This window comes from Lissotriton helveticus, chromosome 5_1 (genome assembly GCF_964261635.1).
Source record: "Lissotriton helveticus chromosome 5_1, aLisHel1.1, whole genome shotgun sequence".
NCBI lineage: Eukaryota > Metazoa > Chordata > Amphibia > Caudata > Salamandridae > Lissotriton > Lissotriton helveticus.
Genome location: NC_136065.1, coordinates 941,484,972 through 941,507,772, shown reverse-complemented (window position 1 = coordinate 941,507,772; position 22,801 = coordinate 941,484,972). Strand labels below are relative to the sequence as shown.

Sequence of the window (22,801 nt, the reverse complement as noted above, 5' to 3'; positions counted from 1 at the left end):
TAACCTTCTAACATGTTGGTAGAATCTTCACTGAGTTTTGCTTCATTGTTAGTCCTTAGGTCAGATTGGTCCCAGAGTTGCAGTGTTTAGACGTGAAGGCAGATTCACACCTCCTATGACTTCCTCTATTGAGCAACATCAGCGAATGATTCTGTGGGGTGAATTTCCGTCAGGAAAGCAACTCTCACAGAAAGTGAACAGAAAGATTTATTAGAGTTGCTCCTGTAGGTAACACCTCAGCAAAAAAAATGGCTAAATCTACCCATACTTTGTATTGTAGATGCTATGACAAACTGCTTCCTACCCTAACGAGGAGCTGACACACTTTGAGAAGAGGTGAACACTACCCCATTGGCAGTGGCGTGATACAAAATTATGGGGCTGCCCTGCAGCATGTAGTGAGGGGCCTCTGAGACCCTCATATCTCGCAAATGTTCCTAGACCTTTGGCTGAATGCAGTGACCCATGAAGCGTGTCCTACCCTTTTGCCCTGCCCTGCAGGGGCTTGCGTTACACCCTTTCCCATTGGGTGTGCTTGTTTGGAAGAGTATTGGCTTATGTGGGAGTAGTCTCATTATCATGCCTGACGACGAGAGCGGTGCTCTGGACGTGTTATATTTCGCTGCGCCTTAGCAATTAGTCATGTGAAAAACAAGTGAGAGGCAGGAGGCTTATGTTTATATGCTTCATTGAATTGCTTTGAAAGGGTATGGAGATGCAGTGATAATCTCATTTTAAAATTAAAGCCCCGGAATTTATCACTGGCATAACATTAAGACTACAATTTGGCACTACAATTTGGCAGTGACCATAGAGCACAGAAGCACTTAAATTGCAACATTCACTTCTATGACGAGAATGAAGTCCAATGCATGGAAGATTGTATCCAAGTTCGACACATACAGATATATGATTAGACATGCAGCCTAAATTGCTTACATCATGCTGCTTGGAAATCCTGCAAGGAGAATCGTGCTGCTTTGGAAAGCTGGGCTGACGCCACCAGCTGCAGCAAGTGTGGGGGGCGCAGCAGCACAGGAGCCATGTTCCTTCTCAGTCTGTACTGGTTTGAGGGGGGTGGTCAACGGAAAGCAAATTTGGGACATCTGGTCACTCCAAGTGTGGTCTTAACGGGGGTGTTTTGGTGTCAAGTGCGACTGGCATAAGCTGCTCCTTCCACGTCACAGAGGAGTGGGGTGAAGGAGAATGGGAGCTATGAATGAGCTCGTGCAGGCCATCCTTGTGATAATTATCGTTCTAGATCTAGGGTGGGTGTGAGCCCGAGGTATGTTCTGTCCATTCCATCATCTTGCTATGCACTTTTTTTTTTATTATACATGCCCATGTTATTAAAGCTGCAATGGTTTTCAAGGGCCTACAAGAGATAGTTACTCTAGTGAACCAACCGAGGCAAACCATCACCCTGCTAGAAAGCAGTATTTGTGAAAGCCTGGAAATGGCCAAAAAACAGTGCAATAAGCATGGCATGTAGCCACTGAAAGACATTAAAGGGGTATGACTCAATTTGGAGACAACATCTAGATTAGAAAACATTGCGTTTGCATTAAAGGTGTGCAAATGCCTCTCTATAATGTCATCTAGCAATAGGTGTTTACATTTTCATGATTATGAATTAGTCAACATAACTGAAATGCTCATTTTATGAGAGCAGAAGCATTTAGAGGAGGTTGAACTTCACCTGTTTACATACACATAAAGCAACTTGGGGAAGGGTGACGAATCTAAAAGTTAATCTCTGATTCATCAGAGATAAGGAATGCGACCTCATGAACAGTCTCCCAGCTCTGGAACTGGGTCATCCACAGGCCTTCTCCTGTATGTATCCTAGCCCTGCTGATTCTCAGTTGAGCATGTGACACAGCTGCCCATCTGTTTTTGTAAAGTGTGAGGACTGTATCAAGGCAGCAGCGATTAGTGGGCGGCATCAAGGACGCCCTTGCACAAGGTTCTCAAGAAAATAATTGTGCTACTCAATCCTATAACGTCAGTGGATGTTAATGAAGAGGAAGCTATTTGGGATATCAAGAACGCAGTTTATTGTCAAGCTTCATAGTTTTAATCCTTTTTTTCTCACTTTCTGAAGGTTTCTGTGTGGAATGTAGTGTGTATATTGTACATTTTTAAATTGTTTATTTTGTATAATTGCTGTAGGAGCAAAATTCGCAAACATAATTATAAAAAGATGATGGAATAACAATGGCTTGCTTACACATTTTTAATTTTTGGGGGTTTTATATAGTTTCAACTGGACCCGAAGGTATCAGCGCATTGAACATGAGCACCAGTTAAGTTATATATTCATTGTTGTGACGCACAGGAGATTAAGTGAAGTGGCCAGAATCTCAGGATGTTGAGCGTCCGGCCAACGCTCAAACCCGGTTCCCCAGCTTTGAGGTCAATGACTCTAGCCGTTAGTGCTGGCAAAGTCATTAGGTCCGGCTCACATTGTAATATATAAGCCATATCCGGTGGCTTCGCCTGTTTTTGTGAGTTGTAGGGTTCCGCTGAGTGCTCTATTCAGCACCAGTGGCCCAGCTGCAGCATCAGAGAGGAGACCCCCATGGAAGAAGCTCCACCAGATGTGCCCCCTGTATGAGCAGCGTCCCAGCCGCAGGGGAGAGGTGCAGACTCTTAACACTGAGAACATTATAAAAACAATGATGCATTCCATGTTTTATGTCATACATTGATGCTGTGTGCAAAGCCATCATTTATTCTTCAGTAGTGCGTCAGGGTTGATCCTGTTGGTTTGGTCAGTGCCTCAGAGCGAACCTAACACTTGAGCATCGATTAAGAGTTTCTGGCAACTCCTGTTACTGCATATATTTGAATTATGAGATTATACACACCACGTTACTTCTGAGTGTGATAAAATCTACATCCCTAGATACATTTCAACAGGTCTATTCTATCATTTTTACTAAACTATAAAAGGCGGTAAAATGCTAAACATGTGGATTATGGTGCAGTAAGCACCAGAATCCATGGTATACACTATTTTTAGTTATACAGCTATAAATAGATGATACATTTTGCACATGATAGATTTCGAAGAAAGCAGTATTGAAATTTATTCGATACGATAATTATTGCATTCTACACTGGGGCACTCATAATCAAATCCTTAGATGGCTGTCCGGTGGCTCCAGTCCACTGCCATTGGGCAGCCATCTAAGAATCAAGCACTTGAAAGTAAGACATAAACTATTCAACACGTGGTAATTGACATTCTTTTCAGATGTAAAATAGTCCCTCATCCCAATTGAGGTGGACGAATACACCTTAACAGGCAATAATAGAAAGGCAGTGACATTAATGTACACCAGAGGATTGATCCAAGAAGTGATTGACAATACCTGTAGATTAATGGGTAAAACTTCCTGAGCCAAATAAAACAATAGCTGAAGGAAGGTGAGCCAACACTCACTCTATGTGTATATTGTATATTTTTTTGGGAAAAGGTCTTGAAAGGCACAGATCTAAAAAGGCACTTTATAGATTTAAAAGTATGATAGGTATGTTTGCATAAAAAGGTAGAGAATGCGGGTTCGTTCCACATATTCACAATATATAAAAGATTCATACATGAATAAAGAATGAGGAGTGTACTCCAAAATTCAGCATTCATATGAAGTGCTTTCTTATTCTGAAGTTTTGTTCAGTTACATTCAATCATAAATTCGATATTTAATTCTCAAAAGACAATGTTACTAATATTGCATGAGTAAATAGTGATTAGATGTCAAGTAATGATTGCTGTCTAATGTCAAAACGGTCAATCTTGTGTGCTAATTGCCTTTTTTGATTGTTAGGTACCTGCTTAGTGGCCATTTCTCAAAATATATGTAGAAAGTTATAGACATAAATAGACGGGTACTGGACCAAAACTTCATTTCAGAAGATGGAAATCTACTCATAGTTTTATTCCTATTATTTGAGATGTTTGACTTTTGCAGTGGTGGTGTTTTGCAAAAGTCCTTAAGACTAGTTGGGGACATCTATACAAATCATACATTTTAATCAGTACTGTCTCTTCACTATACATACTCCTACAGATTGAGTGGACAGTATATAGGAGCACATAAAGTAGATAAGTGCATGTGTACTTTAAAAGAATGTGTCCTTCTTTTCTGGTGGTGAAACAGAATTCTCTAAACATGAATTTCGGGGGTGTTTTCTTTACTTTCCAACCTAGAAACACAGTTTCCCAACCTGTTTTGGGAAGTAGGTTTGAGGACAATCTATGAATTTTGCATGCATGCCCTTTCCCCATAGCTGTCAAGCCCACTTTTACACCAAGGACCTGATTCATAAATGGTGAAACTACACACAGATATTTAAATCTATTTCCCAGTATGGTTTTACTACTTTTGGGGAATTCACAAATATGGTTGGAATCTCAACGGAAAGCTGCTCTTGTGTCTCATTGTGGATTCCATGGAGAATCAACTCTGGCCCATCTAGTATAGAACCTAAGTTTCTGGCTTGATAATGGGCTCTCAATGAACCATCAGATCATTAAAGTAGCCTCCACCTGGTTTGGTGTACTAAGATGCTTAAAGAACATACATGGGTGCCTTCCAGTCTCTGCCCAAAGAACAGTAATACAGGTATTACTTATCTGCAGGCTGGATTATGGCAACATTCTTTATTTGGGGGTGCCTGGGACTTCACTTAAATGGCTCCAGATAAGTCAGAATGTGGCCACCCGACTACTACTTCAATACTTCTACCTCCAGGCTTCTTAAATATCTCCATTGGCTACCGATTGAGAAGTGAATTCACTTTAAGACTCTGTGCTACATGCATACAATCATGTAAACCTCAGGTCCCGGTCACCTTAGCTCTCTTGTGACTCTTTACAGCAGAATTGTCTTCTGCGATCATGCAAAACCATCCACTCCACAGTTCTAGAGTGAGGAAAGCCTGTTAAGGGGGCCAGTCCTTCTCCTACTTGGGTTCTAAGCTGTGGAACACCCTGCTTGTTTTGATGAAGTCTTGCAGTTCTTTTTTCGGCTTACCAAAAGCTTCCAAAGACCTGACTTTTCTGAATTTGTGCATATTGTTAGTCCAGGTTGTATACCATGAAGTGCTTAGTGCTGGGAACCAATGTTTGGTTAGCTACATAATCTATAAATCTATATATAGTAATATCATTCTTTCTGTACGAGGTTCTCCATGAAGAACTCCGCCTGGGAGGAATGGAATTTCCAGTGCAAATGCATGTTTTTTGAAAGAAAAAAATCACCACAGGGAAAAAATCTAGTGCTATCACCCATGATTTTTTGTGCGAATATCTATTAACATTTGTAGAGAGGGCTTTAGGCCAAATAAAAATGCCTCCTTGAGGCATGCACAAAATAGTAGAACAGTTTCTTTCTCCAAATGTTTCAAACTTTTGCTGCACTGTACAGTACACATAGTGAGGTACGTTTTGAAGTATGTTTAAGCATAGTGTTTTGTACTAGTATGGTACCTTTCCAGTACAAACTCTATCCTAAACATTATGCATGCACCTTTCTACTATGGTTTAAGGGTGTGTGGTGCAAGGTTGCTTAACCCCTTGCGTGCTCCCGTCGGGCAACGCACTACCTCCCTAGTGCTGCCGTCGGCCAACGGCTGACGGAGCCCCGCCCACCCTTTAGAACGCCCGCACCACGGCGGTAAAACCGCCACGGTTAAGTTGTTAATGTGTGTCTGCAGCAGCATAACTTTGTAGATATGGTACTGTCCTGCTCACTTGCTTTCATACAACGAAGGGCAGCAACTTCGGTTACTTAGATGTAGTGCAACGCATATTATAACATATAAGGAAACGAGAACCCAGGTACAGCTCTGGCAGCTGAACACAAAGATAGTTCTTATCCCCTCATCACAATGTTCAGAGTTGCACCGAAAGGACATTTTTATTTGAACATTTTTATATAGCGCTGGCTAGACCCGGAGGTATCAGAGCGCAATACATGAGTTACAGCGAGTTACAGGTTACATAGTTACATCACTTAAATCAAAGAGTCACAGGGGAGGGAGAGGGAGGAAATACACAACGGGAAAACAATGTCAGATGTCTATTGATTATTCCCAAAAAAGCAAACAGTTGTGGCCTACCTACATAAGCTCTGAGGTACACAACCTAAAATAAGCAAAAGCGATATTATATCCTCAGCATATAAAATCAACTAAACTGTAACCTAAAGACACAGGACATATCAATAAATGAACACAATGTTAATGCATGACCACAAATAACCAGAATACCTTAATCCAAATAGGCTAGAACAATTCCAAGTCAAGTTGACTTCTGCAGCAATAACCTGGAGGCAAATTGCGCCGCTAACCCACTGATTGACAATTTGAAACCTGCAACCTTATAGGACGACCACCAGATCATATGCAACTCAATTTTGGAATAAGAGCTGTAGGATCTGCAATACATCAGATTATTGTTGGTATTGCTTATGCTCTTTTTAATGTAATGGGATTATAAAAGAAAGCTAAGGACACTCCCTTCTAGAATGCAGTTCAACAGTTAGCAAGCAAAGTTGATATTATGCTCGCCACACAGACTTTTTTCAATGCGTTGTGTGATTAATGTGCTTAATCGGCACACAGTTGATAATTCATGCTTGATTTCTTGCAGACATCTTCAGAAGATGGTACGAGATATAAAGAAAAATGAAGGTGGATTCATGGACAAGATCAAAAAGTAAGTTCATCTTGAGTCTGTTAATATATATTATTTCGAAGTAGGAAAATGAGGCTGAATGTTGTCATTTTAGGAACACGGCGCTAGGAATACAGCCCACACGTGGCTGACAATCTTGCCTCCTTTTCTAATAGTTCCACCAGTGTTGAAGAGAGAAAAGAAAAGGATGTATGCAAGTGGTACAGTGTACAACAAATGTGCACAACACATAATAAATTGGAGTGCTAACAAGACCCCATCCAATCTATCCTTTTTTTCTGGTTGGCCTTGGGTGCCCCACTGGTATATGCTATCACAAGCTGAATTAATATAAGATATTATCAGTCAGGGTCTGTGTATTAACTCTCACGTATAGAAGATCATCCACATTAGCCTCAAAACTAGCCTTTTAAAGGTCCAGTATACTGAAGTCTTACATTCTCGATTGACTCGACCCATCTTTCCTTGAAACCAGTGAATATATGTATGATTTCTTGTATTACTGTCAATGTTTATACATGTGAGCACATGTAAACATACTTCACTTGAAGTTATATGTTTAATATTCATTGTTTCAATTTCCTCCCCTCTCTTGTGATCAAGGATGATAACGCTTCCCCTCTCATGAGTAGCTCATGCATGTGCTTACTGTATCACGATTATGCATGAAGCGCTTCCATGAGTCCCCTTTGGGGGGGCCTGCCCTGCACACTCTGTTATTCTCTTGCTCCTGAGGACACAAGGATGCATTTGATCCTTGGTGTGCTTCTCTGGTGCCACCCTCCGATGTTGGGAGCCAATGTCATAAGTCAAAGCACATGTCTGAATTGGGACGGGGTCGCCCATGGAGCACTACTTGTGCGGAACCAATTCGGGGCTCCTGTTTACACTCAGTTCTTGTAAAGCTTAATAGCTATAACATTATTTTTCAATAAATTCTCTTTCCTTACAATCGGGTGGACATGCTCCTTTTATTGATGTATCAAATTTAATGTATTTATCTGTGTCCCGTTTCCCATTCACAGCTTCATTTCAGACTCCAATTGGCCCTTCGTCAGTGGGTGTCCTCTGAATGAAAAGAAAGCAATGTCTCTATTCAATTATCGTTCATCATGTAAGGCATGCCATGATGAGTAAAAGAAGCATGCATATAACTAATTGTGAGAAAAGAGGATTTATTGAAAATCAGTGCTATAACTAATAAGCTTCATAAAAACTGAGAGTAATCAGAAGGACTGAATAGGTACTTCACAGGTAGTGTTCCACATGAGACACAGTCCTAATTCGGACATATGCACTGTCACATGTGACAGCATTGTGAGGTCTGACTACAAAAATGCTGGTAACATAACAAATCACCTGAAGGCAGTTACCAGCTCAACCAGATGCAACCCAGCATCAGCGCCTTCATATTGGGGATCTACAAGTACAAATGTACATAATATCGATATAATAAGGGAAACATCCTTTAAACGCAACTTTTACCACGCAGTGCCTTTACGACGCAACTTTTACAACGCAAACAATTACAACGCATTGCGCTGGGGGCGCTCTAGGATAGGGAATAAGTTTAATTTACTGTCCAACACCTTCCCTAGTGTCCACGGGGACTGGAGTTGGAATAGTAAATTAAACTATTCACTATCCAGCGCCCCAAAGCACTATGCGTTGTAATGGTATTCGTTGTAAATACCGCGTTGTAAAGGCATGCGATGTAAAAGTATGCGTTGTAATGTCATACATCCATATAATAAACTCTGAATTTGCTTTTCATTGATGCACAACAAGAAAATTGTACCTAACATGTATTTTAATAATATATTAAAATGCAAATACAAACCATATATGTGGTGTCATTTAAGTAATTAGTCGCTACCCTTGGAGGGATGTTGAAATTGCAGCCTTCTGATAAACCTATGACAATATTCTGTCACCAAGGCCTTAAAGTCCACGTTCTCTTTGCATTTAATAATTTGTTTTCATCCTAATTTTCGGAACCATGTTGAATAACATTCTAAGTTCCTTCAGTCAATCAGAAAACTAAAATACATTTTTTAACTGATCTAGACAGCATCACAGTTCAATATATCCAAGTTAATATCTACTGTGAAAGTTGCCTCTACGCTTTCTTTTTTAAAGAAAATGTTTAAATATTTTTTTTTCACAGTACATGCATGTTACTTCTAAGAACTAACAGCCTGATTCATGAAGCGAAATAGCGCCCGCAATGGCTGCGAAAACGCAATTGCGGGTGCAAAACACGGAATCGGCATTCAAGTACGAAATAGCGAAATCGCTAAAAAATAATAGCGACTGGAATAGCGATTACGCTGTAAAAGTCGCAGACTCCGGGAAGCCGAGCATTAGCGATAATGAAATAGCGACCAACCACGGAATCTGCGAATTGAATAGCGAAACGCAATATTGTCTCAATCGGCATTCATGAAAGAAATACATTAGCGAAAAAGCGCTAAATCGCACATTTGCGCGGCGCAATTTAAGGACAACTCAAAGCAGGTGGTAACCATAAAAGCCATGATTAACCAAATTTTGAAAAACTGTTAGCCAATCACCAACAGGTCCAGGCCTGACCAATCACACATAAGGACATTCAGCAGCAGCAATAGGCGTTCCACAATGCCTGGGATGTACATGGTGGTGAGGCGGCGAAGGCTACAGCGAGCAGCACGGAGGAGACGCATGAGGCAGGCAAGGATTTACCGGCAGCGGGTCACCTTGCTGGGGCAAACCAGAGAACAGATTTATGCTAAATACAGGCTGAATGGGGAAATGATCACCTGGCTGATACAAGAACTCGACCCCATCATGCAGCACCCAACAAGGCGAAACAATTCTGTGCCCACACATGTGCAGGTATTGTGCAGCCTGCACCTCCTGGCATCCGGCAGTTTCCAGGGCATAGTAGCCGCTGCTGGGGGGATATCCCAGCCCACCATGTCACGCTGCCTCCACACTTTTGTTGACGCCATGCTCACCCAGCTCCACCGGCACATCACATTTCCCACGAGCCAACAGGATTTGGACCTCACAAAACTACAATTTTATAATGTTGCCCATTTTCCCCATGTCCTTGGCTGCATAGACTGTACCCACGTAGCCATCTGCCCACCAGCTGGCACGGAGTATATGTACCGCAACAGGAAGTCGTACCACTGCCTCAACATACAGATGGTCTGCAATGCCAAGACCATCATCACTGACATTGTGGCCCAGTACCCAGGGAGTACCCATGACTCCTTCATCTTCAGGCACAGCGGACTCCACACACGACTGATCAGGGGAGAGTTTGGGGAAGGACACCTACTCGGTAAGTACACTTTGTCGACAATGTCACATTGCTATGAAGTAACTGCGCTGCACAGGCAATCAACATCTGCTCCTCTCATACAGGTGACAGTGGCTACGCCCTACGGGAATACCTCCTGACCCCTTACCTCAACCCTGCCACACCTCAGCAACGCCGCTACAATGTTGCGCACATCCGGACAAGGAACTGTATTGAAAGGACATTTGGCCTGCTCAAGAGCAGGTTCCGTATACTGCACAAGACAGGTGGGGCCATGTATTACAGTCCTGCAGCGTGCTGCCGCATTGTGGCTGTCTGTGCAATGCTTCATAACATTGCAACCAAGCGCCGGATACCAGTTGACATCTCAGGCAGTGAATCTGAGGGGGACGACCGGCCACCAGCACATGCGCACCATGCACGCGGGGAGAACCCAGCTGAAGGCCACAGACGTCGCAACCACATCACAGCTAACAATTTCTAGCCCACCCCCTTCCCCCACCCCACATATCACAATTGCATGCAAACTGTAATGATTACACAAGGCGTATGTGTGCACCAAAATAAATGTATTTGTTATTATCACAAAAAATAATGGGTCTTGGAAACAACTATTTACAAAATGCAGTATTCATGCATACTGCATGACACGGTCCATGGCAGGCTTAAGTTCAGCCTGCGCCTGTGTCCCTGACACAATGTCATTGGCGCCTCCGGCGCACAATTTGCATGCGCCTGGGAGGCTCCTCCTCCTCCTGGGCAGCTGGAGCAGGCGTAGACCTTGTGCTGCGCCTAGGTGGGGGGGCCTGCGTGGCAGAGTGGCTGCTGACACTGGAGGCACCCTCACTAGCATCATCACCCCCCACAATTGCCGGTAGCACAGGTGCGTGCAGTGCGGTGACGGCGGTGGTCAAATGCTCCAGCACCCGGGTAATATCTTCGCAGCACTGGACCAGTTGGTGCTGCTGGGTCAGGGAGCGCCGCGCAAGCAGGGTGGTGGCATTTGCCGAGACATAATTGGAGCGGCTGTAGGTGGACAGCCGGCTCAGCAACTGGTGGTGGCGCCTGCTTGCAACACTGCGGTGCTTCACCAGCGCTGCAGTGTTGTCTTCCATAGCCGCCGTCATGCGGTCCATGGCCGCCGTCATGCGGTCCATCCTCTCCCCGACTCCAGCCACATTGCGGCCTATCTTATGGAGCTGGAGCTGGATTGCTCCCTGCTGCTGGGACTGCCGCTGGTGTATGCGGAGCATGCGCCGCTCCACGCTCAGGCAGGCATGGAGATGCCCATTGCCCCGCCTGCTGTTGGGCCGCTGTGTAGCGGATGTGGCTGGGCCAGATCTTATTGGCCGTGCTGCAGGTGTTGTTGCAGCTGGTGTTGCAGGTGCCGCAGCCACTGGAGGCACATTGGTGGGGTGCCTGGCTCTGGCAGACTGTGGGCCTGCAGGTGTTGAAGCAGCAGAGGCGGGGGGCCTGGCCTTGGCAGCCGGTGGGCCTGTAGGTGTTGATGCAGCAGAGGCGGGGGGCCTGGCCTTGGCAGCCGGTGGCCCTGTAGGTGTTGATGCAGCAGAGGCGGGGGGCCTGGCTGCTGGTGTTGGCGCTGCTGCAGGGGCTGGTGGCTGTGTCTCAGGTAGGGATTCCTCCTCCTGGGCCTCCTCATCGATCAGCAGCCTCTCACTGTCACTGCTGTCTCCCGCACCTGTGAGGGTAAGTGGATACTCATTAGGTGCATGTGACTGTCAGACGTGCAGATGTTACATGCATGCTGGGTGTCATTCCCTGGGTGGCTGTGTATTTGCGCACTTTGGAACCTTTCTGGCCGCATTGTGGTACTACTACATTGTGGACATACTACGTCTCCCACAATGCTTCAGGGCATTTCCTGATGCACAACATAGGCATGAATAAGGGCCAATGAGTGAGCCTATTTGGTCAGGGGCGGTCATAGGGGACAGGGTCGCAGTCGCATGCCACTTACCTTGGGTGTCTTGGGTGGGGCGGGAGGAGTCCAGAGGGGTCACGCCAACACACGCCTCCCTCTCCAACGTGTCCTCTACCTGGTCCTCCAGGGGGGTGTTGGGTGGGACAGTCGGTCCACCACCTCCGGTGCCTGATGCCTCACCAAGGCGCTCCGCAACCCTCTCCTTGGCACGGCCTTGGAGGTCGTACCACCGCTTTTTGAGTTCCTCCAGAGACCTGTCCGCAACGCCCACAGAGTTCACACTGGAGGCAATCCCAACCCAGATCCTCCTCTTCTCCTGCTCTGGGACCCTCCGGGAGTTGGCACCAAACAGCTGGTCGTGGTTGGCCACCACCCCTTCGATGAGGTTCTCCAGCTCCTGTTCGGAGAATTTCAGTTTGCGCTTGCGGGCAGCGCTGTTGCTGGGGCCTGGCTGGGGTTCCTCCGACATGGCGGTCGCTATTTCGGCGGGGTTGTGAGTCGCTAACGGCAGTTTAGCGGCAGCTTTCGGTCTTCAACACTCGACTGATAGCGTCACTGTGTTGTTTGGGGGTGGGATTTGGCTGCTTCCTGGTTGTGATGTCATCACGGTGCTCGTAATGCGTCTTCCCGTTTTCCAGATCCCGCGAGATAGCGACTCGCATTCCCGATCCCACGGGATTGCGAGTCGCTATCCCGTGCGATCGGGATTGCGAGTCGCTATCCCGTGCGATCGGGATTGCGAGTCGCTATCCCGATCGCAGGTAGCCGGAAATAGCGATTTTTCTGCGTTTTTTGTCGGTCGCTAACGGCTTTAGCGCCCGCGTGCGAGTCGCTATTTTTTCCCCGAAAAGTACATGAATACCGTTTTGCGTTTCCTCAATAGCGAGTCGCTATTAATCGCTATTAGGGACACGCAAAACGGCCCGTACATGAATCAGGCTGTAAGGGCCAGATGTATCAACGCATTTTGCGATTGCAAACGTGCCGATTCGCAGAATTGACCCATTTGCGATCTCCACAATGCATTTTGACATGTATCAAGCAATAAGAATTCGCAATATGGGTAATCGCAATTATTTGCGAATACCTAAATTGCGAATGCAGTTAGGGAACTCAATTTGCGATTCCCTAAATGCTATTCTTATAGCCTTAGCAAATTGCAATATCTCTTTAAGGAATCGCAAATTACCACCAACTTGAATTTGGTGGTAATTTGCGATTTTCTGTTAAAATGCACTGTTTTGCATTTTTTTAATGCCATGTGGTGCAAATACATGTCCTTAGCGCATGTTTGTCCACCACATATGCACAAATGCATATTTCTGAGGTGCAACAGGGTGTCCTTTTAGGACCCTTGCACCCTTGAAATTGCATGCGCAATTTGCGAGTACTTATTCGGTACTCACAAATTGCGCATGCAATTCCCATTCATTCCTATGGGCCTCTTGGCCCATAGAAATGATTGGGAAGCCATTCCTTATTTGCGACTCTCAATTTGCGAGTCACACATAAGGAATGCGTAGGAATCACTGTTTGAAATGTGAATCCCACATATATTGCATTTTGCGAGTCCTTAATAGCGAATCGGTAACATTTGGTATTAAGGACTCGCAAAATGCAAGGTTGATACATCTGGCCGTAAGAATTCTACACGCTGCATGATGGTTCTTGCTGCATGTCAAAGTTCTGAGTGGGAGTGTTGTTCTGTTAGCAATGCCATTCAATGCCGTCCCCTTCCTGATACTACAAAGAGGGCCATAAGTGCATTTTATTCCAGGGCTTGTGTGGAAGGTTCCCGCATTTCCAGGGTCTACTAAGTAATTAATGCATTTAAAAAGGCATTTTGGGTAAAACTGTCCCTTATGGCACCTTCTCTTTAACTCAAACTATAGGTATCTAATGTTGTAACTAACAATTGCACCTGGTTTTTAAGTTGGATTTTCTGCCTTTGCATTAGTTCATAAGAATATGGAGAAACCACCTGGGAGACCAATAGTTTCGGGTTGCGGCTCAGTGCTGGAACCTTTTTGTAAATGTATTAACTTTTTCCTTAAACCATTGGCGGAAGACACAAGATCATACCTCCGTGACACTATGGAGGGTATTAATTTAATGGATGGAATGACTTTTGACCCTGCAAAACCGATCCTGGTCACCATGGACATTGTGTCCCTTTACATGAGCATTCCGCAGGGCCCAGCATTGGAGCTGATACGCAAAGCATTGGACAGAAGGGTGCAACCCATTGATCCCCATGGAGTTCATTCCCCAATTATTGGAAATTGCCTTGATGAAGAACTTTTTCATGTTTCAAGGGGAATATTATCTGCAAACAAAGGGGGTAGCCATGAGAGCCACCTTCGCCCCGGATTTGGCAATACTATTCATGGATCATTTTGAGTAGGAGTTCGTATACAACACCTCAAACCCATTCAGAACCAATGTGACCCATTGGAAAAGTTACATTGATGACGTATTGCTAATATGGACTGGTAATGTGGCAGAACTTCAGGATTTCCGCACTTGGATCAATGGCAGATTGGATCATATTCAATTCAGCATTCACTGGGACACCAAGTCTATTGACTTTTTTTGATATCTCCATCAAAACTCAGGATCAAAATCTATATACCAGCATATTCCAAAAACCTGCAAAAAGGAATACTCTGTTGGGATATGGAAGCCATCTTCCCAGAGGATTGCGTGATAATCTGCCCTTTGGGCAGTTCCTTAGGATCAGAAGGAACTGCTCCAGGAAGGGAGACTTCTTTCAGAAATCTGATGACCTAATATCACGACTGCTTAAATGTGGTTATCCTAAAAGGTTTGTGAAGAAGGCAAGGAAAAGGGCCTGGTTAAACCAACATGACACACTACTTATGTAAAAAGACCGAAGCACTGAGATAATGGAAAGAATGATCTGCGTGACAACTTTTAATACCTGCAGCAACGCCATTAGACAAGTCGTTAACAAACATTGGGGTATCATTGCTCATGACCTGGAAGTACAGGACCCTCCAATGCACTCTTTCAAGAAAGGGAAGAACATTAAGTAACATGTCATTAGGTCCTTACTTGAAATACCCCCAGAACCAACAATCCAATCACTTTGGCAGCTTCCTGCGGTAGTTGGACTTTTAAGTGTAGCCACTGTAAAGCGTGCAAGATGACACTGCAAACCAAACAATTTTGCTACTGCCAGCCCAAGATTGATCTCACTGTACACACTAACTGCAATACGTTAAAGGTGATTTATGCTATTCCATGTCCCTGTGGCTTAATCTACTTTGGCCAAACCATACAGAAAGTAAAGGCAACGATACTCCAGCATTGCAGCAGGATTAGGTGTAATACTGTTGGGGCCCCATCGGTGGAACATTTTAAAGGAAAAAAGACATCAACCTGAATCCTTACAATGGTTGGTTCTTGAGAAAATCACATTGGGACCAAGGGGTGACGACCTTGACTTAATACTCAACATCCATGAGTGTAAATGGATGGATCTTTTTGATTCCGTCAGGGATGGCGTTAATGAGATGGATGCCACATACGCCCAACTGTCTTGTTTAGTCAAAGACTAGTATACCTACACCATGAGATCTTTAAAACATAAGGGTGTCTGACACGCATCATTTCATTTTGGGACTTATCTCCGTTGATCATCCATACTAACACAAATTTCTGAACATTTAATTATGTAATTGACATCTTGATTATGCAGTGATCATAGCACCTGTGATGTGCCTTAATCATATATATATTGTGGGCCATTGTCTTTTACAGTGACCAAATCTAAACTATCTGGAATACACAATAACGTTAGCATATATGGTGTTGCATGACTTGCAAAAGACCCAAATAGGATAGTTGCCCTTTGAATTGTCTCCCAGATGTAGTGTGCGCCATATGTCTTTGCCAAGTAATGATGCTCAAAACTATTAGGACTATATAATGCCTTGTGTTCAAATGATTTGTGAACAACATAATGACAAAAGAAGTGGGGCCTCCAGTCTTGCAGAAACGCTTTCCTTAGACTGCAACGACTAGAAAATATGGAAGTGGTCCACACCCTAGCAAAATTTTTGAAACTTTTCGTAAAGTTTAGGAACTCGATGTAACATATGACACATGTTTAGGTATCTTAGATCTTTTTTAACTCATTGAGTTTAATGACTTCTGTTTGTATGTTGTTTTTATGGTCATTTTTTGTTTTTAATGCACTTGGCACTTTGAGATTATACCTCTCCTTTTGTAATTCATGGTCTATTCGTCATGGCAATGTAATTGGCACTTTGTGATATGTATTAGATTTTAACATTGTATGCTTTTATGATATTAATTTGAATATCGCAATAAAGCTTCTTTGAACTTGAACTTGAACATAATGACACAATGCCCTGAGTACAAATGGAGTGATTTGTAAATAACATAATGACAGTTGCCAATTTATATTGTCCTACATGTATACTGTGCGCCCATTGCCTGGACCCTTGTGAAACGCAGTTTCTTTAAGACAATATGATGTTTTGATCGAGATCAGCAATATTTGTATCTTTAAAATGTCCACAGACAATTTCATTACAGAGATGGCCCGTCCTTTTACTACGCCGGTTTTTTAATCGTGTGATGCTGTAGCTAGCATCGAGCGTCTTTTAAGCTGCGCAACTAACGTGCACCGAAATGTGTTCACGTTAAATAGAAACCGCTACTGCAGCCGTGCAGCCTTTCCGAATCAGACAGGAGCCACCGGCGGTGAGTAGCGTGCTCTGCCCTTTGTCTCGCGTTGTAACTTGGCTAATATTCTTCATGTATTAGAGGAATCTGGGGATCTTATTTACAAATGAGACTCTGCACAGTATGGCCATCCACGTTTACGTGGTACTTGGTTTTGGTAACACACTCGGGCTTTCAATTCATTTAAGTATGGAATACTGGCATATTTACATTCTGCAACAGGCGTTTTTGTTATCCTTATATAATCTTGCCACATTGTTGACGCACCCTGGCAGTTTTGTCCATTTTTCCTAACCGTGATGAAGGTTTTTTCACCACCCCTTTCTTTACCTGTATTTAGTCACTATTGCCCTATAAACCTATTGGGGGTAAACGTTCGACGCATCCCAGCCATTAGTGATTCCTCTTGAAAAGGGAAAGGGAATGTTTTGAGGTTTTACTGTTATCATTCTCACTCGAGATTTGACTGTACCATTATCTCACCCATGACTAATTTGATTTACACCTCTCGCGCTTAACCTGGAGATAGGATTGCGCGCGCCACATTTAACACGTCATTTCTGTGATTTGGTTTTGCGTAGTTAGAACTGGGTTGTTCTGAAGGATTTCTTTGGCCGCTATGTCTTCTTTAGGTTACTAATCAATCGAGTCCGGACATTCAGGTGTACTCTTGGCACCCATCACTCAATTTCACCCCCTAAAACATGGTTGAACTGGCTAACTACTAAATGGCATATTTACTTTCCAGTAAGGCCCTACTGTATGGTGCAGGAAATACATCAGTGGCATGGGAACATTACATGTCACCTGTGGACTGCAGAGCATGTTGTGCCATCCACTATGGAGATAAGGAAAATATAGATAGCTTCAGGTCTACCTGCGTAGCCTGACTTCTGCAGTTTTTAAGCCAGCAGGCAAACCAGTCAAAATAACCCTCTTAGCAGTAAACAACCCTGTTATTTAATCCTAAATAAGTTACTCCTAAGAAGGCATTGTAGCCCACAAGGTATGGTGCATAGTATTTAAAGGTGGCACATGCAATAATTTTGTGTTGTCATGTACCTACAGTGACTAGCCCCCAAAATCTATTTTCACTGTAAAAGGGCAGTAGCTGTCCTGTGAGGAAAACTAAAGTTCAGGATGAAATGTTAAATCTGCTATCTTTGGTTTGAGACAAGCTACCGGAATAATTAGCACATTATTTTTAAAGTACATTAACTTTCCATTGAAATCAATGGAAAGTCCATGACGAGTTACCCTTGTCATTAGCGCTGAAGTGGTTAAGAATCCTTTTCAGTGGTTAAGTTGGATTTTTTAAAATACATATTTAAGAAAAGTAACTTTTAAATAGTTAGAATCTGCCTGAACCTCCAGTAGGCTAATTAGCATTAGCCTGCCAGTAGCTTTTCCCAGTCAGTGTTTCGGTTAATGAGGAATCCAAAATGCTCCCAGAGCAGCAATGGCTTAAGCCTTTTGACAATAAGATCTGAGTGTGAGGTATGTGATTCCTATCAACTCAGGAAGGACAGTTGGGAAGGGTTAAGGAACTTCATTACCTTTAAAGGGAACAGGGTGAGGCGGGTTCAGGAACTTCATTACCTTTTAAGGGAACAGGGTGAGGCCTGTCCATTTGTAGGTAAGTGTAAAGGAAGACCTGGGAAGCACATTTTCTTGTTTCCTGGTGTCTCTGTAGCCAGTTACGCCCCTACCTAGTGGGAGGGGGAGCTGGTCTCAATACCTTTTTTTTGTAATTTTGGGGGAGGCGACTGCTCATTTCTCTAATAAAGAAAAACCAAAGGTGGCGATGGACGGAGCGTTGACAATACAAACACTGGAGTCAAGCTATCCTGGCTGAAGACGGCTGATAGCCAGAAACCGGTCCTAGGATGCTTGATTCCGGTCCAGGAAAGACGTGGCTTGGCAGTTCGGGCTGGACTGTTCCCATGAGGCACATGGTTAAGGTTGATTTGCATATGGCCATGTCTGAACTGGGGTGGTGTGGAGTGCAAAAAAACGATGGATTTAGGCCCAGATCTCTGTACTGGGGTGAATGTATGACATTGTTCTGCATTCTGTCCACCAATTGTTGTTTTTGCATTTCTCTAATAAACCCTTGACTGGCAGCAGCAACCTCCAAAGACAGAAAGATGTTGGCATCCTTGGATTTTCCTCAGAGTAGTGCACTGTGGAATAGTTTACAGTAAGACAAACAGGATGTGCTGCAAAAGTGCAAAGGGTTGACCCTGGGAACATTTTTCTCATTGGTTCGGAAGTGTCCAGGAGTCACCCCCTCCCGCTGGTAGTAAATCCTACAAAGGTTACACCTCACTCACGGTTCATCAGAGCACTCTTTGGACCTATAAATGAACAGAATAAGACTGGGCTTGTTGTTTGAGACCTGTGTGGAGACCTGAAGGACTTGGCCTGTTTCCACTTATACTCAGGACAAAGATGTGAACTACAATGTTCTGTTAGCTGACTTCCTGTGTGACTACAGGTACTAAAAAGCTGAAATGCTCAGATGACCAATAGGAACTGGACTTGGACTGGACCCTACTGTTGGCCTAGGCTGGAATGAGTCATGGTCCCTAGGTCCAGTCACTGAGATACTAGGAGCCTTAGAAGTAACCAAGAGAAGTTGCTCCAGAAAGTCTGAAAAATTGGACCTTTAAACATTTTTGGACTTCCAAGACCTCTGGAGCATTAGTCGGACATCACAGGAAAGGTGTCCCATTTTGAACAGACTTCAGCAGATAGAGCTTCAGGCTTATCCCACTGGAAGATTCTGAGCTCCATAAAAAAGACGAAGACCAAAGGTCGAAATCTTGACAGGCTGAAGCTTTCCCCACCAGCGGGCCTCGTCCTCTGGCAGCACATTACAAAAATGGTAAGGGACTGAGAGAATATTTCAAGCTAATTGATAGCATCTGCAACAGGAAAAAACTTAGGAGTGTGGATTTTTTTAATTGGGTGGTCTGTAGATTGACTGTGACAGCGACCTGAGATGTGTGTCATTTAAAATCAATTCTAAAGTGATCAGACCACATTGTAGGAATTACTTTCTCAATCTGGATGTTGATGTTTTGGAGAAAATTGAATGTTGTGTGTGACCTTTTATGTATTTAAGTCCTGGGTAAAACCCAGGTAAACTAGGGCAGGGTTGAGAAAAAAAGAAGCCTAATATGGTTCATGGAGTCTAGTTATACGTTGAAATCCCTAGCACTAAGTTGTTGGCAGATAGGATCTCAACAGTGTTAATTAAGTTGTGTAAGATTTGTTTCCCAGCAAATTGTAGCACACTGTATGTGAATTTTGGAGCCAGTTGACTGAACAATGTGAGCCTTCACAGCCAGGCCATACTAAGCAAGAACATGCTCAGCAAATCCTCAAAATGTTCTTACAGAGGACAGCAACTACCACCCTCCCCTTTACCAACCTGTCTGACTTAGTATATTATACAGTGCCATATTTGAAACATGTGTGAGATAATGGCCTGCTGTCAGCAGAATGACAAGATTCTGCTAGGCAGAAATCTTCAGGATGAGCTTTCTCAATAATGCCATGAAGCTCTTGCTGTGGTTTGACTGCCAATCTGCAGTTGAGAAAGAGGCATGAGAAGGCCGCAAGCAATATTAAGGGCAGTTGTTTAGGAGGGCATGTAAGACGTAAGAAGCAGAGAGAGGTTTTAAGCTTCTTTTAAACATCAAGGGTGTTTAGGATATCAAAGGAAGTGGTAGATGTGGAAAAGGGCCCATAATCATCTGAACAAGATTGTGCCCAATAGATTCTGTTTAGACATAGAAGACATTGGCCAGGGGCCACAGCTCCTATCAAGAATGTATTCAGAGATGAAGCTGTATAGAGGTATAATAGTTACAAAACCTGTATAGTCCCTAGGGATTTGGTAAAAGGTCAGAGGTAATTTGGGTGCAAGAAACCCTCTGTGCAAATTAGGTTTGTGATAGACTTCACTGTATTTCTGAGATCTGTTCAACTTTTTTCCTTCAAAATTAAAAATGATAGGTGCAAATGTCTTTTGTGTCCTGTTTCCCCCTTTTATCATTTTATTTCGCTCCTTTTTAGAACAAGCCTGTCAATGCGCTTGCGCATTGAGCTTGCGAGAGATATTGGGGCTTAACCAGAGCTTAACCTTCGGGCGATTTGATGCTGTGCCCGTGAAAAGCAAGGCTCAATGCGCAAGCGCATTGACCTCAAAAGGGCGTGCACATCAAAGCCACCAGCCTCCCTCCCACTAGCATCCCCCAGCGTGCGCTGTGCACATCAAAGCCACCAGCCTCCCTCCCACAGGCATCCCCCAGCGTGCGCTGTGCCTCAGGCATTTCTCCTCCCCTAATTTATTCATTGCCCACGGCTTTCACTTTGACGGCCACCAGGCCGTCTCTCGCCTCACGCTTTTCACACACCCCCTTCTCTCTAGCACGCTAACACTCATTCCTCAGCCTCTCTCAGCAATGTCTCAATATTTAAAGCTTTATTACAAAAGAAAAAAAAATATTATTATTACACTTTTGATATTAAGTTTTTTACCAAACAAAAAAAAGAAAAAACATAATATTCACAAAATTAAATTACAAACGTTTAATCTAGTGCCATTATAAAATACAACAACTATTAGGTAAGTATTATTTACTTTTAACATTTATAAGCCATTGTGATTATAAAAAAAATAAAAATTACCTACTTTCAAAACATCAACATAAGTAAAAAAATTATTACATTTACAAAACAAATAGCTCCAACTTTTCTAATGCGAGACCTATTGCATTTTCAATGCTTGTTTCGTTTTTTTACTCGTAGATAATAGTTGAGGCAACAGTGTGCAAAACTGTGGCATTTGAGTGGAGTTTGCACTTGACTCGCAAAAAAAATAAATTCTCATAAAAAAAAATATTTGCACTTAATTTTTTCAAGTGAAGCCCAAGGTCTCAATGAGAACAGTAATGGACATAAATGATACACATAATTTGATTGATAAGATTCCCTTTTCTGTTACTACACAGAAAACTGAGGGTTAAAGGAGAAGAAAGTGCTAGATGCAGTGCATAATTAGCGGCACTCATTTTTCCGCATCAGACATTTCCAGAGGGCAAGAGAGGGAAAAAACTCACAAATCGGACAGAGTGAGGAAGAGAAAGACAGACAGCGATTGAAAAGGGAGAAATCAGGTACCTTCTTGAATGAGATAAAGGGACAGGGAGTCCCTGATAGTTGATTAGGAGGCATGAAGTGTATTTAAGCCTGTCAGCCTTGGTACTGGGCGTGCCGACTTTTAATTGCATCGGCCTCAGACTTCTGAGCAGAGCTTCGGGCACTAGCAGGGCCGGACTGGGAACCGAAACCAACCCTGGTAAACTGCTCACCTGGCCCCCCTGGGGGGGAAGAGGGGGGTGCATCCGAGCTGTTTGCTAGGGCCGGTTTTGGCTGATTTTGTTGCAGGGTGCGATATTGCCAAAGCCTGGTAATAAAAACAGCCCCCAGGGGCCTAAAAACGGCCCCCGCCCTGGTGGCCCACAAGGGAAATGCCCAGTGCCTGCTCCGGTCAGAACCCTTTTTGTCACAAAGTAGGCAGTAGCTATACTGCTCAAAATTCGTCCAGGTCATTGGAACATTTCAGGGCAGCAAATGAGTCACCTCAAGCATTCATCAAAAGTTTTCCACATGCAAATTAAAAAATACGCACAACATTCATAGCTGTGTCCTACGAATATCCTTTGGTGTAATCGCTCTGAGGTTCATCTCCTTCCGCGAATTAAGAGTAGACTAAACTTTCTAAACATAAACTTGTGGCGCAGCAATAGAAAGAGGCAACAACTGATTGCTTCTGAAGGCACATCATGCTCGTATTGCAGAACAGGTCAGTAGTTACACTTACATTTGACTTGCATTCCTAAAATATTTTAAGGCCCCCTACTGAGAACTTTCTTTAAAGTGAACGCCTGCGCCCCAGAGAACCTTGAGGTTGTATCTGTCTCACGTCAAACCTGTTGTGCAAGAGTGAGCATGCAGTGCAAATGTGCTTCTTGTTCATTAATTGGGAAGTATGCTTTTGCTTTTTAAACTCTTCATGCAAAACAAAACAAAAATTTTCATA

General features: G+C 43.6%; 1 protein-coding gene across 10 annotated transcripts in view; it reads left to right on the top strand.

Annotated features, from left to right (window-relative positions):
• The window catches only part of BLNK (B cell linker), an 849,614-nt gene that overhangs the window by 505,550 nt on the left and 321,263 nt on the right, over nucleotides 1-22,801 (top strand). For all 10 annotated transcript variants that reach the window (XM_078643456.1, XM_078643447.1, XM_078643446.1 and 7 more), the window contains one exon: nucleotides 6,662-6,727. In XM_078643456.1, coding sequence (XP_078499582.1) covers nucleotides 6,662-6,727 — 66 coding nt within the window. The remainder of the gene's footprint in view (nucleotides 1-6,661; nucleotides 6,728-22,801) is intronic.